Source organism: Ranitomeya variabilis, chromosome 2 (assembly GCF_051348905.1).
Source record: "Ranitomeya variabilis isolate aRanVar5 chromosome 2, aRanVar5.hap1, whole genome shotgun sequence".
NCBI classification, from domain to species: Eukaryota; Metazoa; Chordata; class Amphibia; order Anura; family Dendrobatidae; genus Ranitomeya; species Ranitomeya variabilis.
Genome location: NC_135233.1, coordinates 49978944 through 49997493, shown reverse-complemented (window position 1 = coordinate 49997493; position 18550 = coordinate 49978944). Strand labels below are relative to the sequence as shown.

Sequence of the window (18550 nt, the reverse complement as noted above, 5' to 3'; positions counted from 1 at the left end):
TGGATTCTAGGCCAAGCGGGTTTCACCCCCAAGGTGTCTTCCACCATGATCAGGGCTAGGAAACCCGTATCCATGCGCAGTTATCACCGTACCTGGCGAATTTTCTTCTCATGGTGCGACACACAGGGGCGATCTCCCCTAGTATTTTCTGTCCCTGCCATATTGGAGTTTCTCCAATCTGGCCTGGACTCGGGACTTGCTCTCAGTTCTCTAAAAGGTCAGGTTTCGGCATTGTCAGTACTCTTCCAGCGAAAAATTGCCAATAGATTGCCGGTCAGGACTTTTTTCCAGGGAGTTTCCCGTGTGGCGCCTCCCTACAAAATGCCTTTGGATCCGTGGGATCTTAATTTGGTTCTCGGAGCTCTTCAAGAGACTCCCTTCGAACCGCTATCGGACGTTTCCCTGACCTTCCTTTCTTGGAAGGTAGTTTTCCTAGTGGCTATTACGTCCATCAGACGGGTCTCGGGGCTAGCGGCACTTTCCTACCGCCCTCCGTTTCTAATTTTTCATTCGGACAAGGCAGTGTTGAGAACCTCTCCCGTTTTTCTTCCCAAGGTCGTTTCTCCTTTCCACCTCAATGAGGAGATTGTTTTGCCTTCGTTCTGTCCGGCTCCAGTCCATTGCATTGAAAAGGCTCTGCACACTCTTGATGTGGTGAGGGCTCTTCGTCGGTACATCTCAAGGACGGCTCCCTTCCGCACGTCAGATGTCCTGTTTGTACTTCCAGAAGGGTCCAGGAAGGGTTCTCCCGCTTCCAAAGCTACTCTAGCTAAGTGGATTCGGTCAGCCATTCAAGAATCCTATCGTGTCCGGGGTGTGCCTATCCCGGCTGGGATCAAGGCCCATTCTACTCGGTCGGTGGGCGCCTCGTGGGCCATTCGGCACCAGGCGTCAGCACAGCAGGTCTGCAAGGCTGCGACATGGTCCAGTTTGCACACTTTCACCAAACATTACCACATTCATTCTCTCTCTTCTGCAGACGCCGCCCTTGGCAGGTGCATTCTGCAAGCGGCAGTTCCTTAGCCGTAAGTCAGTGGTACATGGGGTATTAGCATATTGCTACCCACCCAGGGACTGCTTTGGTATGTCCCATGGTCCTGTGTCCCCCAATGAGGCGTAGGCGAAAAGGAGATTTTTGTGTACTCACCGTAAAGTCTTTTTCTCCGAGCCACTCATTGGGGGACACAGCACCCACCCTGTTAGCCTGTTTGGCTTGTTGTTGTTACTTCTTCGTTTTTGACATAGGTTGTCATTGTTCATGCTCCTACTGCTTTACTACCGAACTGGGAAATTGTAGCCAGTGAAGGGGTGTATACTGCAGAGGAGGAGTTAATCTTTCTGTTTACTTAGTGTCCTCCTAGTGGCAGCAGCATAACACCCCATGGTCCTGTGTCCCCCAATGAGTGGCTCAGAGAAAAAGATTTTACGGTGAGTACACAAAAATCTCCTTTTCCGACGCGACAGGTGGGAAGAGCAAGTTCCTCCCACAACACAGGCCAAAAACTGCCTTTCAGCGCCAACAATATTTTCGCTTCCGGCCCTTTCGCAGCAGCCCATTCTGGTCCAACTCCACAGCCTCATCCAGATCAGAACGATCTACACACACAGACCGAGACTCCCGGCCTTCATACCGGCCAAATCAGTCCTGGCGAGGTAAACCTAGACAACCCAGAACCAGAGGGTCCGGGCCTGCCAGATTCCCTTCTCAATGACTCGGGGACTCTTCCAGTCGACACCCCAAAAGTGGGCGGATGTCTACTTCTCTTTCAACAAGTCTGGCTTTCCGTTGTCCACGACGAATGGGTCAGAAATTTGGTGTCTTCTGGTTACAAAATAGAATTATCCGCCTCTCTTCCAGCAAGGTTTTTCTCCTCTCGTCTCCCACGTTCGGGGGCTCAATCTCGCGCACTTCTTCGCGCCATCAAATCCCTCCGCCAAAACGGGGTCTTTGTTCCAGTCCCAGAACACCAGAGATTCAGAGGTTTTTACTCAAACCTCTAAGTCGTTCCAAAAAAGGATGGAACCGTGCGGCCTATTTTGGACCTAAAGCTCCTAAACAAGTACGTAAGGGTTCGGCACTTTAGGATGGAGTCACTCCGGTCAGTCATCTCTTCATTGGAGATAGGCGAATTCCTAGCATCAGTAGACATCAAAGATGCTTATCTCCATATCCGAATTTTCCCATCACATCAAAAGTTCCTCCGCTTCGCCATCCAAGAGGACCACTTTCAATTCACGGCCTTGCCCTTCGGCCTTGCCACGGCGCCCGGGGTATTCACAAAGGTCATGGCGACGGTCATGGCCATTCTTCACTCCCGAGGAGTGGTCGTTTTGCCATACTTGGACAATCTCCTGATAAAGGCTCCGTCTTATCAGGCCTGCGAAGCAAGCGTTCGCATTACCTTGGATTCTCTTTCGCGCCTGGGCTGGTTAATCAATTTGGACAAGTCCTCCCCCATTCCTGCCCAACGGACCTCCTTCCTAGGCATGATCCTGGACACGTCAAAGGGGCTGGTCTTGCTACCTCGGTCCAAGGCCCAAGAGCTTCAGCAGGGAGTTCGGACGCTCTGTCATCCGCACCCGCGGTCCATTCGGTTTGCCAAGAGGATCCTGGGGAAAATGGTGGCCGCGATGGAAGCGGTTCCTTTCACTCAGCTCCATCTCCGCCCTTTACAGCAGACTCTGCTGGACAATTGGGACAGGAGTCCCTTATCCCTTGATCGACCATGTCCTCTGTCCCCACGGATCAGGCAAGCCCTCACATGGTGGACTCTGGGATCATCTCTCCTCCAGGTGAGGTCTTTTCTCCCAATCCGCTGGCTGGTGGTCTCCACCGACGCCAGTCTCCTCGGTTGGGGAGCGGTGTTTCGCCACCACACTGCCCAGGGAATTTGGTCAATTTGGGAGTCGAGACTTCCCATAAACATTTTGGAGATTCGAGCGATCAGACTTGCTCTGAGACGCTTTCACTTCCTGCTCGCGGGTCACCCAGTTCGAATCCAATTGGACAATGTCACAGCCGTGGCGTACATAAACCATCAGGGGGGTACCCGCAGCAGGGCAGCCTTACAGGAGGTCTCCCACATTCTCCGTTGGGCCGAGGCCAACCACTCCACCATTTCCGCGGTGCATATTCCAGGCGTCGAGAACTGGGCGGCGGACTTTCTCAGCCGTCAGGGCCTTGCCTCGGGGGAGTGGGAACTCCATCCAGAGGTTTTCCGGCAAATCTGCCTTCGCTGGGGGACTCCGGACGTGGATCTGATGGCGTCCAGACTGAACGCCAAAGTTCCCAACTTCATAGCACTTTCTCGGGATCCCCAGGCCATCGGAGTAGACGCCCTGGTATCCCCGTGGCATCGGTTCCAACTCCCGTACGTGTTTCCTCCGCTTCCCTTACTGCCGAAGGTGATCCGAAAAATCAAGACGGAGGGGGTTCCGGTGATTCTTGTCACCCCGGATTGGCTACGTCGCGCATGGTACGCGGAGCTCGTTCAACTCGTATCCGACGTCCCCTAGCGGTTACCAGACCGTCCAGATCTGCTTCGCCAAGGGCCGATCTACCACCAGAGCTCAGGGGCCCTACATTTAATGGCGTGGCTGTTTTGAAACCTGGATTCTAACTGAAGCTGGTTTCTCCCAGCGCGTCATTCCCACCATGATAAGCGCTCGCAAAGCGTCTTCCGCTTGCATCTATCACCGCACCTGGAAAACCTTCTTCTCATGGTGTAAGCTTCAAGGTCACCCTCTGCTTGTTTTCTCAATCCCTACCATTTTGGATTTTCTACAGTCCGGCCTGGATTCCGGCCTGGCGCTCAGTTCCCTCAAAGGTCAGATCTCAGCGTTATCTGTGTTGTTCCAACGTAATATCGCTGCCAACTTGCAAGTCAGGACCTTCATTCAAGGGGTCTCCCACGTGGCACCCCCCTACAGAATGCTGTTAGAGACCTGGGATCTTAATTTAGTGCTGGGCGTTCTTCAGGAATCTCTGTTTGAACCTCTGCAGGACGTCCCGCTAACTGTCCTCTCCTGGAAGGTTCCCTTCCTTGTGGCAGTTACGTCTATCAGACGGGTCTCAGAGTTGGCCGCTCTATCTTGCCGGGCCCCTTTCCTTGCCTTTCACCAGGACAAGGTAGTCCTGCGCCCATCTCCGGCTTTTCTCCCTAAGGTGGTTTCATCTTTTCACCTTAATGAAGATATCATTCTTCCCTCCTTCTGCCCGCAGCCTAAACACAGAGTCGAAAAGGCCCTTCACACCCTGGATGTGGTACGGGCCCTTAGGAGGTACATTTCCAGAACTGCTCATTTCCGCAAATCGGACTCCCTCTTTGTGCTCCTGGAGGGTCACAGAAAGGGTTTAGCCGCGTCTAAGGCCACGATAGCCAGATGGATCCGTTCTGCGATTCAAGAATCCTATCGGGTCAGGGGCAGTCCTATCCCGGCGAGGATTAGAGCACACTCCACTCGGTCGATGGGTGCTTCCTGGGCCATCCGGCACCAGGCAACGGCGAAGCAGGTTTGCAAGGCCGCAACGTGGTCGAGCCTGCATACTTTCACAAGACACTACAAGGTTCACATTCAATATTCTGCGGACGTGGCCCTTGGCAGACGTATTCTGCAAGCGGCCGTCGCACATTTATAGTCAGATGGTACACGGAGTTATTTGGTTGTATTGTTTCCCACCCAGGGGCTGCTTTGGGACGTCCCATGGTCCTGTGTCCCCCAATGTGGCGAAGGAGAAATAGGGATTTTTGTGTACTCACCGTAAAATCCTTTTCTCCGAGCCACTCATTGGGGGACACAGCACCCACCTTGTTAGCCTTACGGCTCGTTACCTTTTTGGTTCTTGACTTTCTCTGACATGTTATACTCTGTTATATATTGTATTGTAAGTAATCTCCTACTGCTTTTGCACTGAACTGGGTCTCTGGAAGCCAGCATGAGGGTGTATACTGCAGGGGAGGAGCTAACTCTTTTTGTCTCAACTTAGTGTCAGCCTCCTAGTAACAGCAGCATAACACCCCATGGTCCTGTGTCCCCCAATGAGTGGCTCGGAGAAAAGGATTTTACGGTGAGTACACAAATTCCTATTTTGCAGATGCTGGAATTATTTCATTTTTTTTCGTTGTGTATAGGCTACATTCCCACAATGAGCTCTTGGTGCCTTATGTTTAAAAATTTCTGCACCTATTGTTTAAAGTAGGTTACTTGCATTTTTTTAACTTGTGTTTTTGACTTTTCTTTTTTGTCTGTCTGGTGTGTCATGATTTAAATAAAACTGCTTTGTTTTTGACATTTTCTGATTTTATTTTGTCACACTTTGGATATGGATCACATGCTTTTTTTGATGCATTTCCGTTGTGGAAACTCGCTTAAAAATGCATGTACGTGGTTATTTTAATTTTTTTTATATATATATATATATATTTTTAATATAAATTTAATGGGAAAATCAAAACCTAAAACTCAGCAAGAGAAATTGATATTTTGCGATTTGAAAACGTATCGTGAAAAAGAAGCAGTGGGCATGAGATTTATATAAATCCCATCCACTTTGTTGGAACTGTAAAACCTTGTGTTTTTGGTGCAGCAAAACTCACAGCATCGGAAAAAAAAAAAAAAAATAAAAAAAATAAAGCACCAAAAGCTCATTTGTGTGAACGTAGCCTTATTGCCTTGAAGCTGATCTGGAGCCTCCTTGCACCGCACCCCTTGCACCGCACCCCAATCACGTTATGTCCCGTATCTTCCTCTCGCTCCAGCTAAAGCAACTTTGACAGAGCTGGCCCGGACTGTAATAAAAGCAACAAAATTTTGCAAAATTTCAAGATGTTTTATGCCAGAATTCTGGTAAAGAAAAAATAAACACATTAAAGAACCGTGCCCCAGATATTTTTACATTCGACACTCTCACCCCACCCCACCCCTAAACCTCTGAAAGGGCATTATCATTCATTTAGAACATTTTTCATGGTTTACTTGCAGGAGAAGATGGCATAGAGACATTGTTCAGTCCTGGAGATGCTTGGTTTCAGGATTATGTAATTCAACGCATCCGTGTTTCTCCGGCTCAGACTTATTTGGCTGTTACACTAAAAGGCTTGGATCGTGAAGAGTCAACTTGTGTAGTGGTGAGAGTGGAGGGACGACCACAGATAGTATGCAGCATACCCAATGTATTTAGTTGCGGTAAGTGAAAGAGCCATGAGTACGACACTCTCACGCTAACGTTCTGTAGAGACTGGCGTGGCCAATATAAGCCGGCATCAGATATTCTATTACTTACATTGCATGGATATGTCGGCAGACATGTTACATTCTGTTTTTCAGTCACCCATGACAGAACCACGGGAGAGAGGGGATCCGCCCTTCAAGATAAAAAAAAAAAAAAAAAGCGGCTCCTCTCTTCGCATCAGTTGGTTTCCTGTGCTTGATGGGGAAACCCTCAGTAAAGCCTCACATAGTGGACACTTTCAGGATGAAATGGACCTCAGGGCTATTCTATGCCTTTCCTCTGATATGTCTCATCCCGGCTGTCTTTAGGGAGATCCGAGAAGACAGAGTGAGGGTCGTCCTGATAGCTCCCTTTTGGTCGAAGAGGCCGTGGTTCTATTGGCTGAGGACAATGTCTGTGTCGGACCCGTAGGTCCTTCCGGAGGATCAGTATCTTCTGTCCCAGGGGCCCTTTCTACATCCTCAGATGTCCATGCTGCGTTTAACAGCCTGGAATTTGAGAGGTCCATTTTAGAGAAGGGTTTCTCAGCTAGATTAATTTCTACCCTGCTCGATAGCAGGAAACTGGTGACCACTAAGATCTGTGGGAGGACTTGGAGAACTTTCCTATCCTTTTTCGGGGACGTGGGGTGGGGGGCTCCTGTTACATCTATACTACAGTTCCTCCAGAAAGGGCTAGAATTAGGCTTCTCTGTGAGGACCCTTAAGGTTCAGGTCTCTGCCCTGGGGCGCTCTATAACTGTGACCTTGCGGGCAATAGATGGGTCTCCAGGTTTATTAAGACCTGTAGGAGAGAAAAGTCGGTGTTTACGTATAGAACCCCTCCATGGGATGTGAATTTAGTGTTAAATGTGCTGACAGAGAGCCCTTTGGAGCTGGTGCATTCGGTCTCAGAAAAGGTTATCTCACTAAAAAACACCCCTACTGGTGGCACTTACTTCAGCCCGCAGGATTAGCAACATACACACTTTATCAGCGGATCATCCTTACACTCAGATCATGGAAGACAGGTTAATTAATATTAGACCCAGCATATCTCCCTAAGTGGTTACCAGATTTCATAGTACACAGGAGCTAGTATTGCCATCCTTTTCTTCCAATCCCAGCAATCAGAAGGAGGAGAGGCTACACACCCTTGATGTCAGGAGGTGCTTACTGCAGTATCTAGAGGTGACAGAACCCTGGAGGAAGCAAAGGGCCCTATTTTTATCTTTCCAGGGCGTTAGGAAGGGCTTTAGAATGTCTAAATGGACCTTAGCGAGATGGGTTAGAGAGGCCATCAAGCTAGCCTATATTAATGCAGGCAGGGCCATTCCTTAAGGTCTAAAGGCCTATTCCACAAAAGCTGTGGCTGCATCCTGGGCGGAGAAAGCAGACACATCCATCAACCAGATCTGTAAGGCGACAACATGGTCCTCTCCGTCCATCTTCTTTAAGCACTACAGGCTGGAACTATCGGCCTTCTCTGACCTCACATTCAGGAGACGGGTTCTACAGGCTGTGGTCCCTCCCTAAGAACATAAGTCTTTGTAATTCTCTCGTGCCTTCATGGGTGACTGAAAAACACGGATATTACTTACGGGTAATGTGGTGTTTTGTAACCCATAACGGCAGGGGTGTCAAACTGCATTCCTCGAGGGCCTCAAACCATGCGTGTTTTCAAGATTTCCTTCTCATTGCACAAGGTGCTGGAATCATTCTGTGCAGGTGATTAAATGATCACCTTTGCAATACAAGGAAATCCTGAAAACATGACCTGTTTGCAGCCCTTGAGGAATGCAGTTTGACACCCCTGCATAACGGCACCCTTATATTCCCTCCCTATCTAATCACTCTTTCTCCTTCGCCTCATAAGGGGACACAGTCTGTGGGTGTGTGCTGCTGCCACCGGGAGTCTGACACTAAGTAATACAAAGAAAGTTAGCTCCTCCCCTGCAGTATATACCCTCCTGCTGGCTCTGAGAACCAGTTCATGCTTAGTGTCTGTAGGAGGCACACTGGGGTCTGCTGTTCAGACCATACTTTTTATTTTTTTTTATTTTTTTCCCCTTGCCAACAATTCCGGCGATTCGCCATTCAGGTACAGCTTTTCAGTTCAGGGTTTTGTCTATAGGCCTTGTCACCGCTCCCAGAGTGATTCTCAAGGGTCATGGTGGCTGTCGTGTCCATCTTTCACTCTGGGGACGTGGTCGTCCGGCTCTACCTGGACGACTCTATAATCAATGGACCGTCCTTCCAGGACTGTGCTGAGTCTGTCTGTATTACTTGCAACACCTTGTCGCCTGGGCTGGCTGATAAACTTTAAGCAAGTCTTCCCCATTTCCAGCCCAGCAGATATCCCTTTTGCAGATGATTCTGGACATCTCTAGAGGATTGGTGGCCCCCAACAGAGAGCTTGCGCTCTTTTTCTCTTGTTCCCTCATTCCATCCGATTGGCTATGAGGGTTCTGGGGAAAATGGTGGCGGCAATGGGAGCAGTCCCCTTAGCTCTGCTTATCTCTGCGGATCACACTTGGGGGACTCTGAGCTCCTCCCTCAACCAGGGGAGATCCTGTCTTCCGGTTTAACTGTTAGTAGTGACTACTGATTCCAGCCTTCTAGGCTGCGGAGACGTCAACATAGTGCTCAAAGCTGCTGGTCAACTCTGGGAACTCCTGATAAATGCTTCTGGAGATGCGAACGATAAGGCTAGTCCTATAGCAGTTCCACTGTCTTCTGGCGGGTCACCGCATCCAAATTCATTCAGATAGCGCCGTGGCGTACATCAATCATCAGGAGGGTACCCGCGGCCATGGCTGAGGTCGCTATCATTCTCCGATGAGCAGATCAATCACTCAGTGATCTAGGCGGTGCAAGAAAACTGGGCGGCAGACTCCCTTAGCCACCAGAGTCTCGCCTCCGGCGAGAGCGTACTTCATCCGGAAGTCTTCCAACAGATTTGCCTTTGCTGGATGGTGTCCGGACTTAATGCCAAAGTACTAGAGTTCATAGCTCAGTCTCGAGATCCAAAAGCCATCGCAGTGCATGCTCTGGTTCTTCCATGGTACCAGTTCCCTTTCCCCTCTTCCGTTACTTCAGAGCGTCTTAAGAACGGAAGGACTCCCAGTGCTCTTGTGCGATCTAGTCTGACCACGTCAGTTGTGGTTTGCGGAGCTAGTACAATTCGTCACCGTCTTTTTCTGGCGGTTGTCGGATCGTCCAGTTCGGTTCTCCAGGGACAGCTTCAGGATCCATGTCACTTGGGGCAGGGATCTGACGCCTTCCCCTCCTTTTTATTTTATTTTTTTTTCTTCAAGATAATCTCGATTCAGGCCGGGTATTCACCTCGCTGGAAGTCCAAATTTTGGCCTTTTCGGTCTTGTTGCAAAAATGGCAACTACGTTTTTTCATGAAGGGAATTTCACATAGGGAAGTACTCATCGCATACCGCTAGATCTTTGGTACCTTTAATTGGTCCTGGGAGTCTTACAGCAGATTCCTTTTGATCCACTTCATAAGTATCTTACTGGCATGAAAGGTCGCCTTTTTTCGTGGCGGTCATGTCATTCGGGTGAGTTTTTTGGAGCTAGCCGCTCTTTCAGGCTTTTCCTTATTTCTTTCAAGGCAAGGTTCCTCAGGCCTTGCCTGGCCCTTGTTGCCAAGGTGGTAACAACGTCCTTCGTTACGGGGACATTGTTCTTTCCTTGTCTTGTCCAGCTCCAGTCCACAAAGTGGAGCGGATTCTCCATGCTCTGGACGAGGTGAGAGCTATGAGAAGGTACGTATAGAGGACGGCATCTTTCCGAAGGTCGGACGCTTTACTCGGGCTTTCTGATGGTCACGGTAGGGATTTAGCTGCATTTTCGGCTATGATAGCCAGGTGCATTCGTTCCAACTTCCAGTAGTCTTTCTGTGTCAGAGGTCAGCCCATCTCAGTGGGGATCAGGGCACACTGTCATTTTTTTTTGTTTTTTTTTGAGGTTTCTTGGGTTATTAGGCACCAGGCATAGGCAAAGCACGCCTGCAAACTTGCGGGTTCGTCCAGTCTGCATGTATTCTTGAAGCACTATAATTTTCTCACCCAGACTTCTGCCTAGGACCTAGGGACTGCTTTGGGACGTCCCACGGTTTGTGTCCCTCAATGAGGCGAAGGAGAAATAGGGATTTTTGTGTAGTCGCTGTAAAATCCTTTTCTCCGAGCCATTCATTGGGGGACCCACCCTGTTATTAGCTTGTGCTTGTTCTATAATTTGAAGTTATACTCTTTTATGTTATTGATCTCCTACTGCTTTTGCACTGAACTCGTTCTCTGAGAGCCAGCAGGAGGGTGTACACTGCAGGGGAGGAGCTAACTTTCTTCTTATTACTTAATGCTGCGGCCACCAGGAGGCACTAACACCCACGGTCTGTGTCCCCCAATGAATGGCTCGGAGAAAAGGATTTTACGGTGAGTACACAAAAATCCCTATGTTTGGCTCGGTGAGTCTTCATTTTCATTCACTCCCTTTGGATTTTGGTGGTTATTAATGAATAAGGATATAGATATGATTTATGTGTATACACTAACCTGGGAGTTTCCTCTCGTGCTCTGTAAACCAACTGATGCAGAGAGGAGTCGCCCTTTTTATCTTGAAGGTTTCCTGTCTTTGAAGGGTGGATCCCCTCTCTCCCGTGGTGCCGTCATGAGTTACGAAAAAACACATTACCGGTAAGTAATATCAGTGTTATGCATTGACTAATGGTGCACGTTATTGAAGTATCATTCCCTGGTCCTCTCCGCAGAGTGGATTGCAGACAGTGTCCTGTTTCACACCAGGCAGGATAATCTCCAGTGCCGTTCTGTGTATGCAACCGAATTTAGTGGCGAGAACAGCACCAGACTGGTTTACCACGAGAAGGATCCCAGGTAATTGGAGGAGAACCTTACTGAAGGGATAAAATAATAAGGCTACGTTCACACTTTGCGGGTTTTGCCGCGGATCCGCAGCGGATTTGACACTGCGGATCCGCAGCAGTTTTCCATGCAGGGTACAGTACAATGTTACCCTATGGAAAACAAAACCCGCTGTGCCCACGCTGCGGATTTCCGCGGAAAAAGCCACGCGGCTTTTCTGCGGAAAAAAAGGAGCATGTCACTTCTTGGTGCAGAATCGCAGCGGTTCTGCACCCATACAGTTAGGTCCATATATATTTGGACAGAGATGACATTTTTCTAATTTTGGTTATAGACTGTTGTGAAGGGGTTTCTCTTCACCATGGAGATAATTCTGCGATCATCCACCACTGTTGTCTTCCGTGGGTGCCCAGGTCTTTTTGCATTGATGAGTTCACCAGTGCTTTCTTTCTTTCTCAGGATGTACCAAACTGTAGATTTTGCCACTCCTAATATGGTAGCAATTTCTCGGATGGGTTTTTTCTGTTTTCACAGCTTAAGTTTCACCTGCACGGAGAGCTCCTTTGACCGCATGTTTACTTCACAGCAAAACCTTCCAAATGCAAGCACCACACCTCAAATCAACTCCAGGCCTTTTATCTGCTTAATTGAGAATTACATAACAAAGGGATTGCCCACACCTGTCCATGAAATAGCCTTGGAGTCAATTGTCCAATTACTTTTGGTCCCTTTAAAAACAGGGTGGCACATGTTAAGGAGCTGAAACTCCTAAAATCTTCATCCAATTTTAATGTGGATACCCTCAAATGAAAGCTGAAAGTCTGAACTTCAACTGCATCTGAATTGTTTTGTTTAAAATTCATTGTGGTAATGTCTATAACCAAAATTAGAAAAATGTTGTCTCTGTCCAAATATATATGGACCTAACTGTAGAAATGCATTGATCTGCTCACTTTCCGCATGGGGCTGTGCCCACGTTGCGGGAAGTTAAGCGGATAATGTGCAGATGGTACCCGGGGTGGAGGAGAGGAGACTCTCCTCCAGGCCCTGGGAACCATATTTTGGTGTAAAAAAAAAAAAAAAATAATAAAATAAAATAAAAAATGATGCTATACTCACCTCTCAGCGCTGCCCGCGGCGTCCGGTCTCAGTTGCTGTGCTTGCAGGACCTGTGGTGACGTCGCAGTCACATGACCGTGACTTCACGAAGGTCCTTGTCAGCACAGCCGCCTGCAGCACCGAGGAGATCCGGACATCAGAGGGTGAGTATAACTAATTTTTATTATTTTTACATTACTATTGATGCTGCATATTGCTGCACATGCAGCATCAATAGTACAGGAGTAATCCCGTAGCGGAAACCGCGGAACAAACCGCGATAAATCTGCAGGGATAACCGCAGTGGTTTTGCCCTGCAGATTTATCAATTCCGCTGCGGGATTAACCCGCAGAGCACACCGCAAAGTGTGAACGTGGCCTAAGTCGTAGCCATTCTTTCCTTTATTTCTTCATTGCTGTTTTGGTTCATTTTACATTTAAAACCGAAAAATATGAGTAAAGCTCAGTCATGTCTGTCTTAATTGCTTTATTGGGGAACACGGGTAACCATGGGTGTATGTCGCTAGGAGGCAAAAACAAGTTCGCTCCTCCTCAACAGTGTACACCCACCGACTGGCACAAAGCGTGTCAGTAGGAGGCTGACCAGGGTCTGCTCCCAGATCCGTCTTTTTCTACTTGGGTCACCTTGTTGTCTTTTGAATTCATCTTTTCCCTTTTTGTTTATCAGGTGCTTCTTTTCAAGGTAACGGAGTGTAATCTCTCACCCTGTTTTCCCGAAAATAAGCGACCGAGAGAACAGTGTGTGTGTGTGTGTGTGTGGTGCCGTCCACATCATACCCTCTCTGGTCTGTGGGACAGGACCTTACCCACTGACACTTCAAGCATGTCTCAAGGTGGTTCGAGATGGTTAATCCTTGCCTATTCCCCACCCCAACCCTCTCCTCGTAGTGTGTTGGGAGGAAAACTGTGCTCATTTTCTCAGTGACCCTCCTTCTTCAGTGACGGCACCATCTGGGACCACGACTGTACAGGAAGGAGGATTCCTTTTCCCAGTGACCTCCCCCTCCTGACCTGAAGGCTCCTGATGCCGTCCTCTGGATGGAAAAGTCAGGCCCTCAACCAGTACCGGTATTGTCCCTCTGTCTCCATAGTCCCTCTTCAAGGTGGCAGGAGGCATCAGTAAAGATGGAGAACCCAGCTCTTTGCCTCTTTCATCGCGATTTCAGACCCATTGAAAACTACATAAATTTAATCCTCGCCTTTCTAAAGCTTCAACTCTTTGTTCATTGCCCCCCTTCCCCTTGAGCACCAGCCAATCGGCACAATCTCTTGCTTCTATGGGAGCGCTTGTTTCATTCTTCTTTGGCCTTGTTCACACCCGCCTCATGTGCGCCAGCATGCTTTCCTTCCTATGTGAGCACTTGTTTCATTTCCCAACGTGGGCTTTCAGCTCGCCTTGTCTAGTTTTTATTTCTTACTCTGGCTCCGGCGGTGTTAGGCTACGTTCACATTCGCGTTGTTGGGCGCAGCGTCGTCGACGCATACCGACGCATGCGTCATGCATCCCTATCTTTAACATGGGGGCGCATGGACAAGCGCCGGTATGCGTTGTCATGCGTTTTATGACGCATGCTTTTTTTTGGCGCACCAGACAGGGCACAGAGGACGCTACAGGTTGCAGTTTTGATGCGTCACATTTCCAAAGAAAAACGCATGCAACGCACCTGCGTCGTAAATGCGCCAAAAAAACACATTAGTGTCTATGAAAAACGCATAGGGCGCAGTTGCCTGCGTTGAGCCGCGTTTTTTGACGCATGCGCCTTTTGACTAAATGTATTTTGGGGGGGGCGTTTTGGATCGTCAATTGTATAACAAAGCATGCATCAAAAAACGTTGCGTTGTGTATGCGTTTGACATGCGTTGTGCGTTGCGTCGACGACGCAGCGCCCAACAACGCAAATGTGAACGTAGCTCAGCATTTCCAGCTGCGGCTCCATGGTGTGGTGTTTTGTTTTTTTTTTTTTTTCTTTCTTTTCTCCCCCCACACTATCATCCACTATGCCTGTGCCCTCTGCGAAAAAAAAAAAAAAGTTGCCCACAGATCAGGCCTTGGCTTTCTGCCCAAATTGCAGCCCTTCCACCATGCAAGCCTCCCACTGCTCGGGACGGTTGTTGATATTTTTCAATCAGTAACTGACCTAACAAAGGTGTTCTAGTCCCTGGTACAGGTCCTTGAACGTTTACCTAACCGTTCAGCCGCCACCAGTGCTCTCATTGATCGTTTCTGAGAACAAATCGCAGGCACCCACTCGGCAGCCTCAGCATGGCAGATCAAAGATAAGGTTTTAGAAGCAGGCACATTCCAATTACTTGTCTGGTTACCTTCTCCTTCCACATCCTCCTGGATGCCCTCAGTTTCTGACTCCTCCTCCCCTGAGGTGGCCACGGGGTCCGACCTTGATTCCGAGTCAGAATGTGATCCTGACGCGGACCGAACTCCAGGATATGGTTGACAGTCTCCTCTTCCATCATCAGACCCTTCATATTAAGAAGGAGGCGTGTCTTCCCCCGGATCATTCTCTCATTCAAAAAGGCAAAACGTCCTCCCGTGGTGTTTTCCAACTGCAAGGAATTTGAGGGAATCTTTGCAAAACACTGTGAGACCCTGGAAAAGCGCTTCCCAGGAAGAAAGCTATTGAATATTTTTATGTTCTTTTGGTCCTGATCTCCTTAGCAAGTGGGTAGAATCCCTGGCTGTGGACCCACCAGTCTCACTCCTCTCCACTAAAACGGTCTTGTCACCCCCTGATGGTTCCTCTTTCAAGGACTCCACTGACAGACTGAGGCCCTAGCCAAGGCTGCCTATGTGGCTGCGTATTCCTCTTTGTCCCGTCTTTGCTTCCACATGGGTAGCCAAGTCTTTCCGCTTGGCCAAAACTCCTTTGGCATGGCATCTTATCAGCAGCCACTCCGGACTAACTGGCTGATCTTGGAGACCAGATTTCCAACACGGGTAAATATTTGCTAGCCTCGTCTCTTGACGCTGCCAGCTATTCTGCACGTGTTACTAGCAATATTTTATCCATACACCGAATTCTCTGGCTCAAGGTCTGGAATGTGGACCTGGCTTCCAAAAACTCCCTTCATGACTCTTTGAGCCTAAGCTGAACTATCTCATCTCGGATGCTACTGGCGGTAAGAGTGTCTCTCTTCCCCAGCCTAAGCCTAAATGTCCATTCACCTGGAGACATTCTTTTAAGTTTCTCCACTTTTGTCACTTCTAATCCCCTGGGACCTCCTTTCAGCACGAACGGTCTCTTGCCCAGTGAGAGAAGAAAGCTGCCCTTCAAACCTGCCTCATCAATGAGCTCAAAGGGTCGCTCTACCAAGCCCACAGGGTCCTGTTCCAATAGATTCTCTTCCGAATGATGGGTCACCACCACCTGGGAATCCTCAGGGTGGTTGGCCGACTTCTTTACCAGGATGGCTCTCCATAGTTGACGATGCCTGGGTCAGGCAGATCGTTACCACAGGCTGCAAGATAGAATTTTCTTCCCTCCCATGCAGAAATTTTTGTCCTGCCCCTCCAAGGGTTTCTTCTCAAGTCCCCTTGTTTCTTTCAAACCATAGCCTCTCTCCTCTGAGTAGGTGTCACCGTAACTGTAGCCTCTCAAGAACTCTTCTCATTTTTCTATTCCAACCTCTTCGTGGTTCCAAAGAAGGACTGCTCACTCCATGGGATCCTGGATCACAAGCTACTAAAACGGCGGGTACGCCTCCATTTCAGGATGGAATCCCTCCCCTCAGTGATTTCCTCAATGGAACCCAAGGAGTTTGCTCAGTGGACATCCAGGATGCCCATCTCCACATTCCGATTTGCATGACGCAACAGAGGTTTCTCTGCTTCGCCTTCCAGGGAGAGCCTTACCAGTTCACTTCGGACTGGCCTCTGCCCCCAGAGTGTTTACGGAGATTATGGTGGCCGCCATGGACATTTTTGACTCCAAGGGGAAGGTAATCCTCCTCTATCTAGATGACCTCCTGATCAAGGGCCCATCCTTCAGAGACTGTTGCCAAAGTCTTCAGATCACACTAAACGCTGTTAACCGTCTAGATCCTGGGCCAGTGCCTAGTTTTAATAGGCATGCTTTTGGATACTGCTCGCTCCAGAATCCTTTTTCCAGAGAAGATCTCGGCACTCCGCTTGGGGATTCCTTCTCTAATGCTAGGTTCACATTTGCGGTTGAGTCCGCAGCTTTTCGTACGCAACCGCAAAACGCATGCAAACACTTAACGCTGCGTTTTTGATCCCCATCAACTTACGCATGATGGATAAAAAAAACCCGCAATGTTTGCATGCAATTTTGCATGCTTTCGCGTTTTTTATGCGCATGCGTTTTTTATGCGCATGCGTTTTATATGAAAAAAATTTTAAAGGACCATTTCCTTGACACAAGCGTGGGCTCATGGGGTTTCTGTATATAGACCCTTATGCAAACGCATGTCCTTGCGTTCCTATAGACTGTAATGCGTTTATTTGACGCACTCCTTCCGTAAGCGTCTGCATGCGAATCGAGGCGGAAATTTGCCGCCACAAAAATTCTAACATGGTGCGTCAGCCGCTCCCAGCCGCAGACTGTGAAAATACGCATGCTTAAGCAAATGCGGGCGAACGCATGCACCTGCGTCTACAATGTTTAAATATATGAAATGAAGACGCATGCGGATGTATGTGTCAAACGCTGCGGACACAACCGCTAATGTGAAAGCAGCCTTAGAAACCCATCCCCACTCTCTTTGACTTTGCTTGAGCATTCTAGTGAAGATGACTGCCGTCCCTTTTTCATACTTCCATATCCGTTCCCTCCAACTGGCCCTCCTGTCAGTCTGGGTTAAAAGGATCACTTCTCTGGATTGCCCCATACTCTTGCCTCTCCAAGTGAAGCAGTCTTTGGCATGGTGGTGTGTCTCTCCCCTTCCATTTGGCACAGGAGATCATTCCTTCCCCTCCACTGGCAAGTTCTCACGACGGACGCCGGTCTCCTCAGATGGGGGGCAGCGACCCTGGACTATCGGGAAACCTCTCTTCCCATCAACCGTCTGGAAATTGGGGCCATTTACCTGTCTCTCTCCTCCCACTGGCAGGACATTCTAGCTGTACGACCAGTTCTCATTCAATCCGACCGTGAGGTCGTGGCGTACGTAAACCACCAGAATGGGGCATGCAGCGAGTCCATGTGTAGAGGGCTCATGGATTCTGGCAATGGGCCAAGAGGCACGTGCCGACAATATCCGCAGTACACGTTCCAGGTGTGAACAACTGGGCACCGACTTCCTTTTCCCACCGTTTCCCCTGAACCCCAGACTCCTCTAGAAGATCAAGGCTGTTTCAACAGAATTTGGCCCCTCGTCCCAATGTCATGACATTCCATCAATGAGTGGCTCACTAAGCGCCACCATATCGTCCCCCCTGTGGACCCGTGGGACCTTAACCTAGTTTTAAGCGTCCTTCAGGGATCCCCCTTTAAACCAGTTCTGGACATTGTGTCTTCCTTTCTCTCCTGGAAGGTGGCGTTTTTGGTTGTGATCACTTCCAACTCAGAATTAATAGCTCTTTCCTCGTTCTCTACCAGGAAAAGTGGTCTTACAACCAGTTCCTTTCATTCTTGCCTAAGGTAGTCTCTCCTTTCCATATCAGTGAGAATATTGTCCTTCCTTTCTTCTGTCAGTGCCCTGTCGATCCCCCTGGAAAGGTCTCTCCACAAGCTAGACCTAGTTGGAGCCTTGCGTCTCTACCTCTCAAGGATACCATCCTTCAGACGTTTGAATGCCTTAGTCATTCCTGAGAGTTGACGGAAGAGACTTGGATGCAGGCAGTCTATCTCCCGCTGGATCTGCTCGGTTATATTGGAGGCTTGTCAAGTTAAGAATAGACCACTCTCCCGTGTGGTGGGGAACCTCCTCGGCTGTTCGCCACCAGGCCTCTGCAACCCAGATTTGCAAGGCGATTGGTCATCCCTTATATTTGCAAGATTCTACAATGTACATACCTATGCCTCTGCTGATGCTGGCCTAGTTAGAAAGGTGCTGCAAGCAACGGTCGCCCTACCTGATTTGAGGACGAGAGTCTGTTCCCTCCTTTGGCACTGCTTTAGGATGTCACATGGATACTTGTCCCCCAATGAAGTGATTAAAGGAGGGTCTTTGATACTCACAGTAAAATCTTTTTTTGGAGCCTTCTTTGGGGCACACAGGTTTTGTGCCTATGTTGGCCCTGAATGCGTCGGTAGGGCCTATATATTGTTGCTTCTCCTACTGCTTTTTTACAAACTGATGAGCTTTGGGCCAGGGGGAGCTAACTTTTTCTGCCTAGTGTCAGCGTATTAG

The 18550-nt window shown here is 48.8% G+C and overlaps 1 protein-coding gene across 2 annotated transcripts in view; it reads left to right on the top strand.

Annotated features, from left to right (window-relative positions):
• Positions 1 to 18550, top strand: part of PREPL (prolyl endopeptidase like) — a 68465-nt gene that overhangs the window by 20516 nt on the left and 29399 nt on the right. For both annotated transcript variants that reach the window (XM_077282403.1, XM_077282402.1), the window contains 2 exons: positions 5983 to 6186; positions 10993 to 11116. In XM_077282403.1, the coding sequence (XP_077138518.1) occupies positions 5983 to 6186; positions 10993 to 11116 (328 nt within the window). The remainder of the gene's footprint in view (positions 1 to 5982; positions 6187 to 10992; positions 11117 to 18550) is intronic.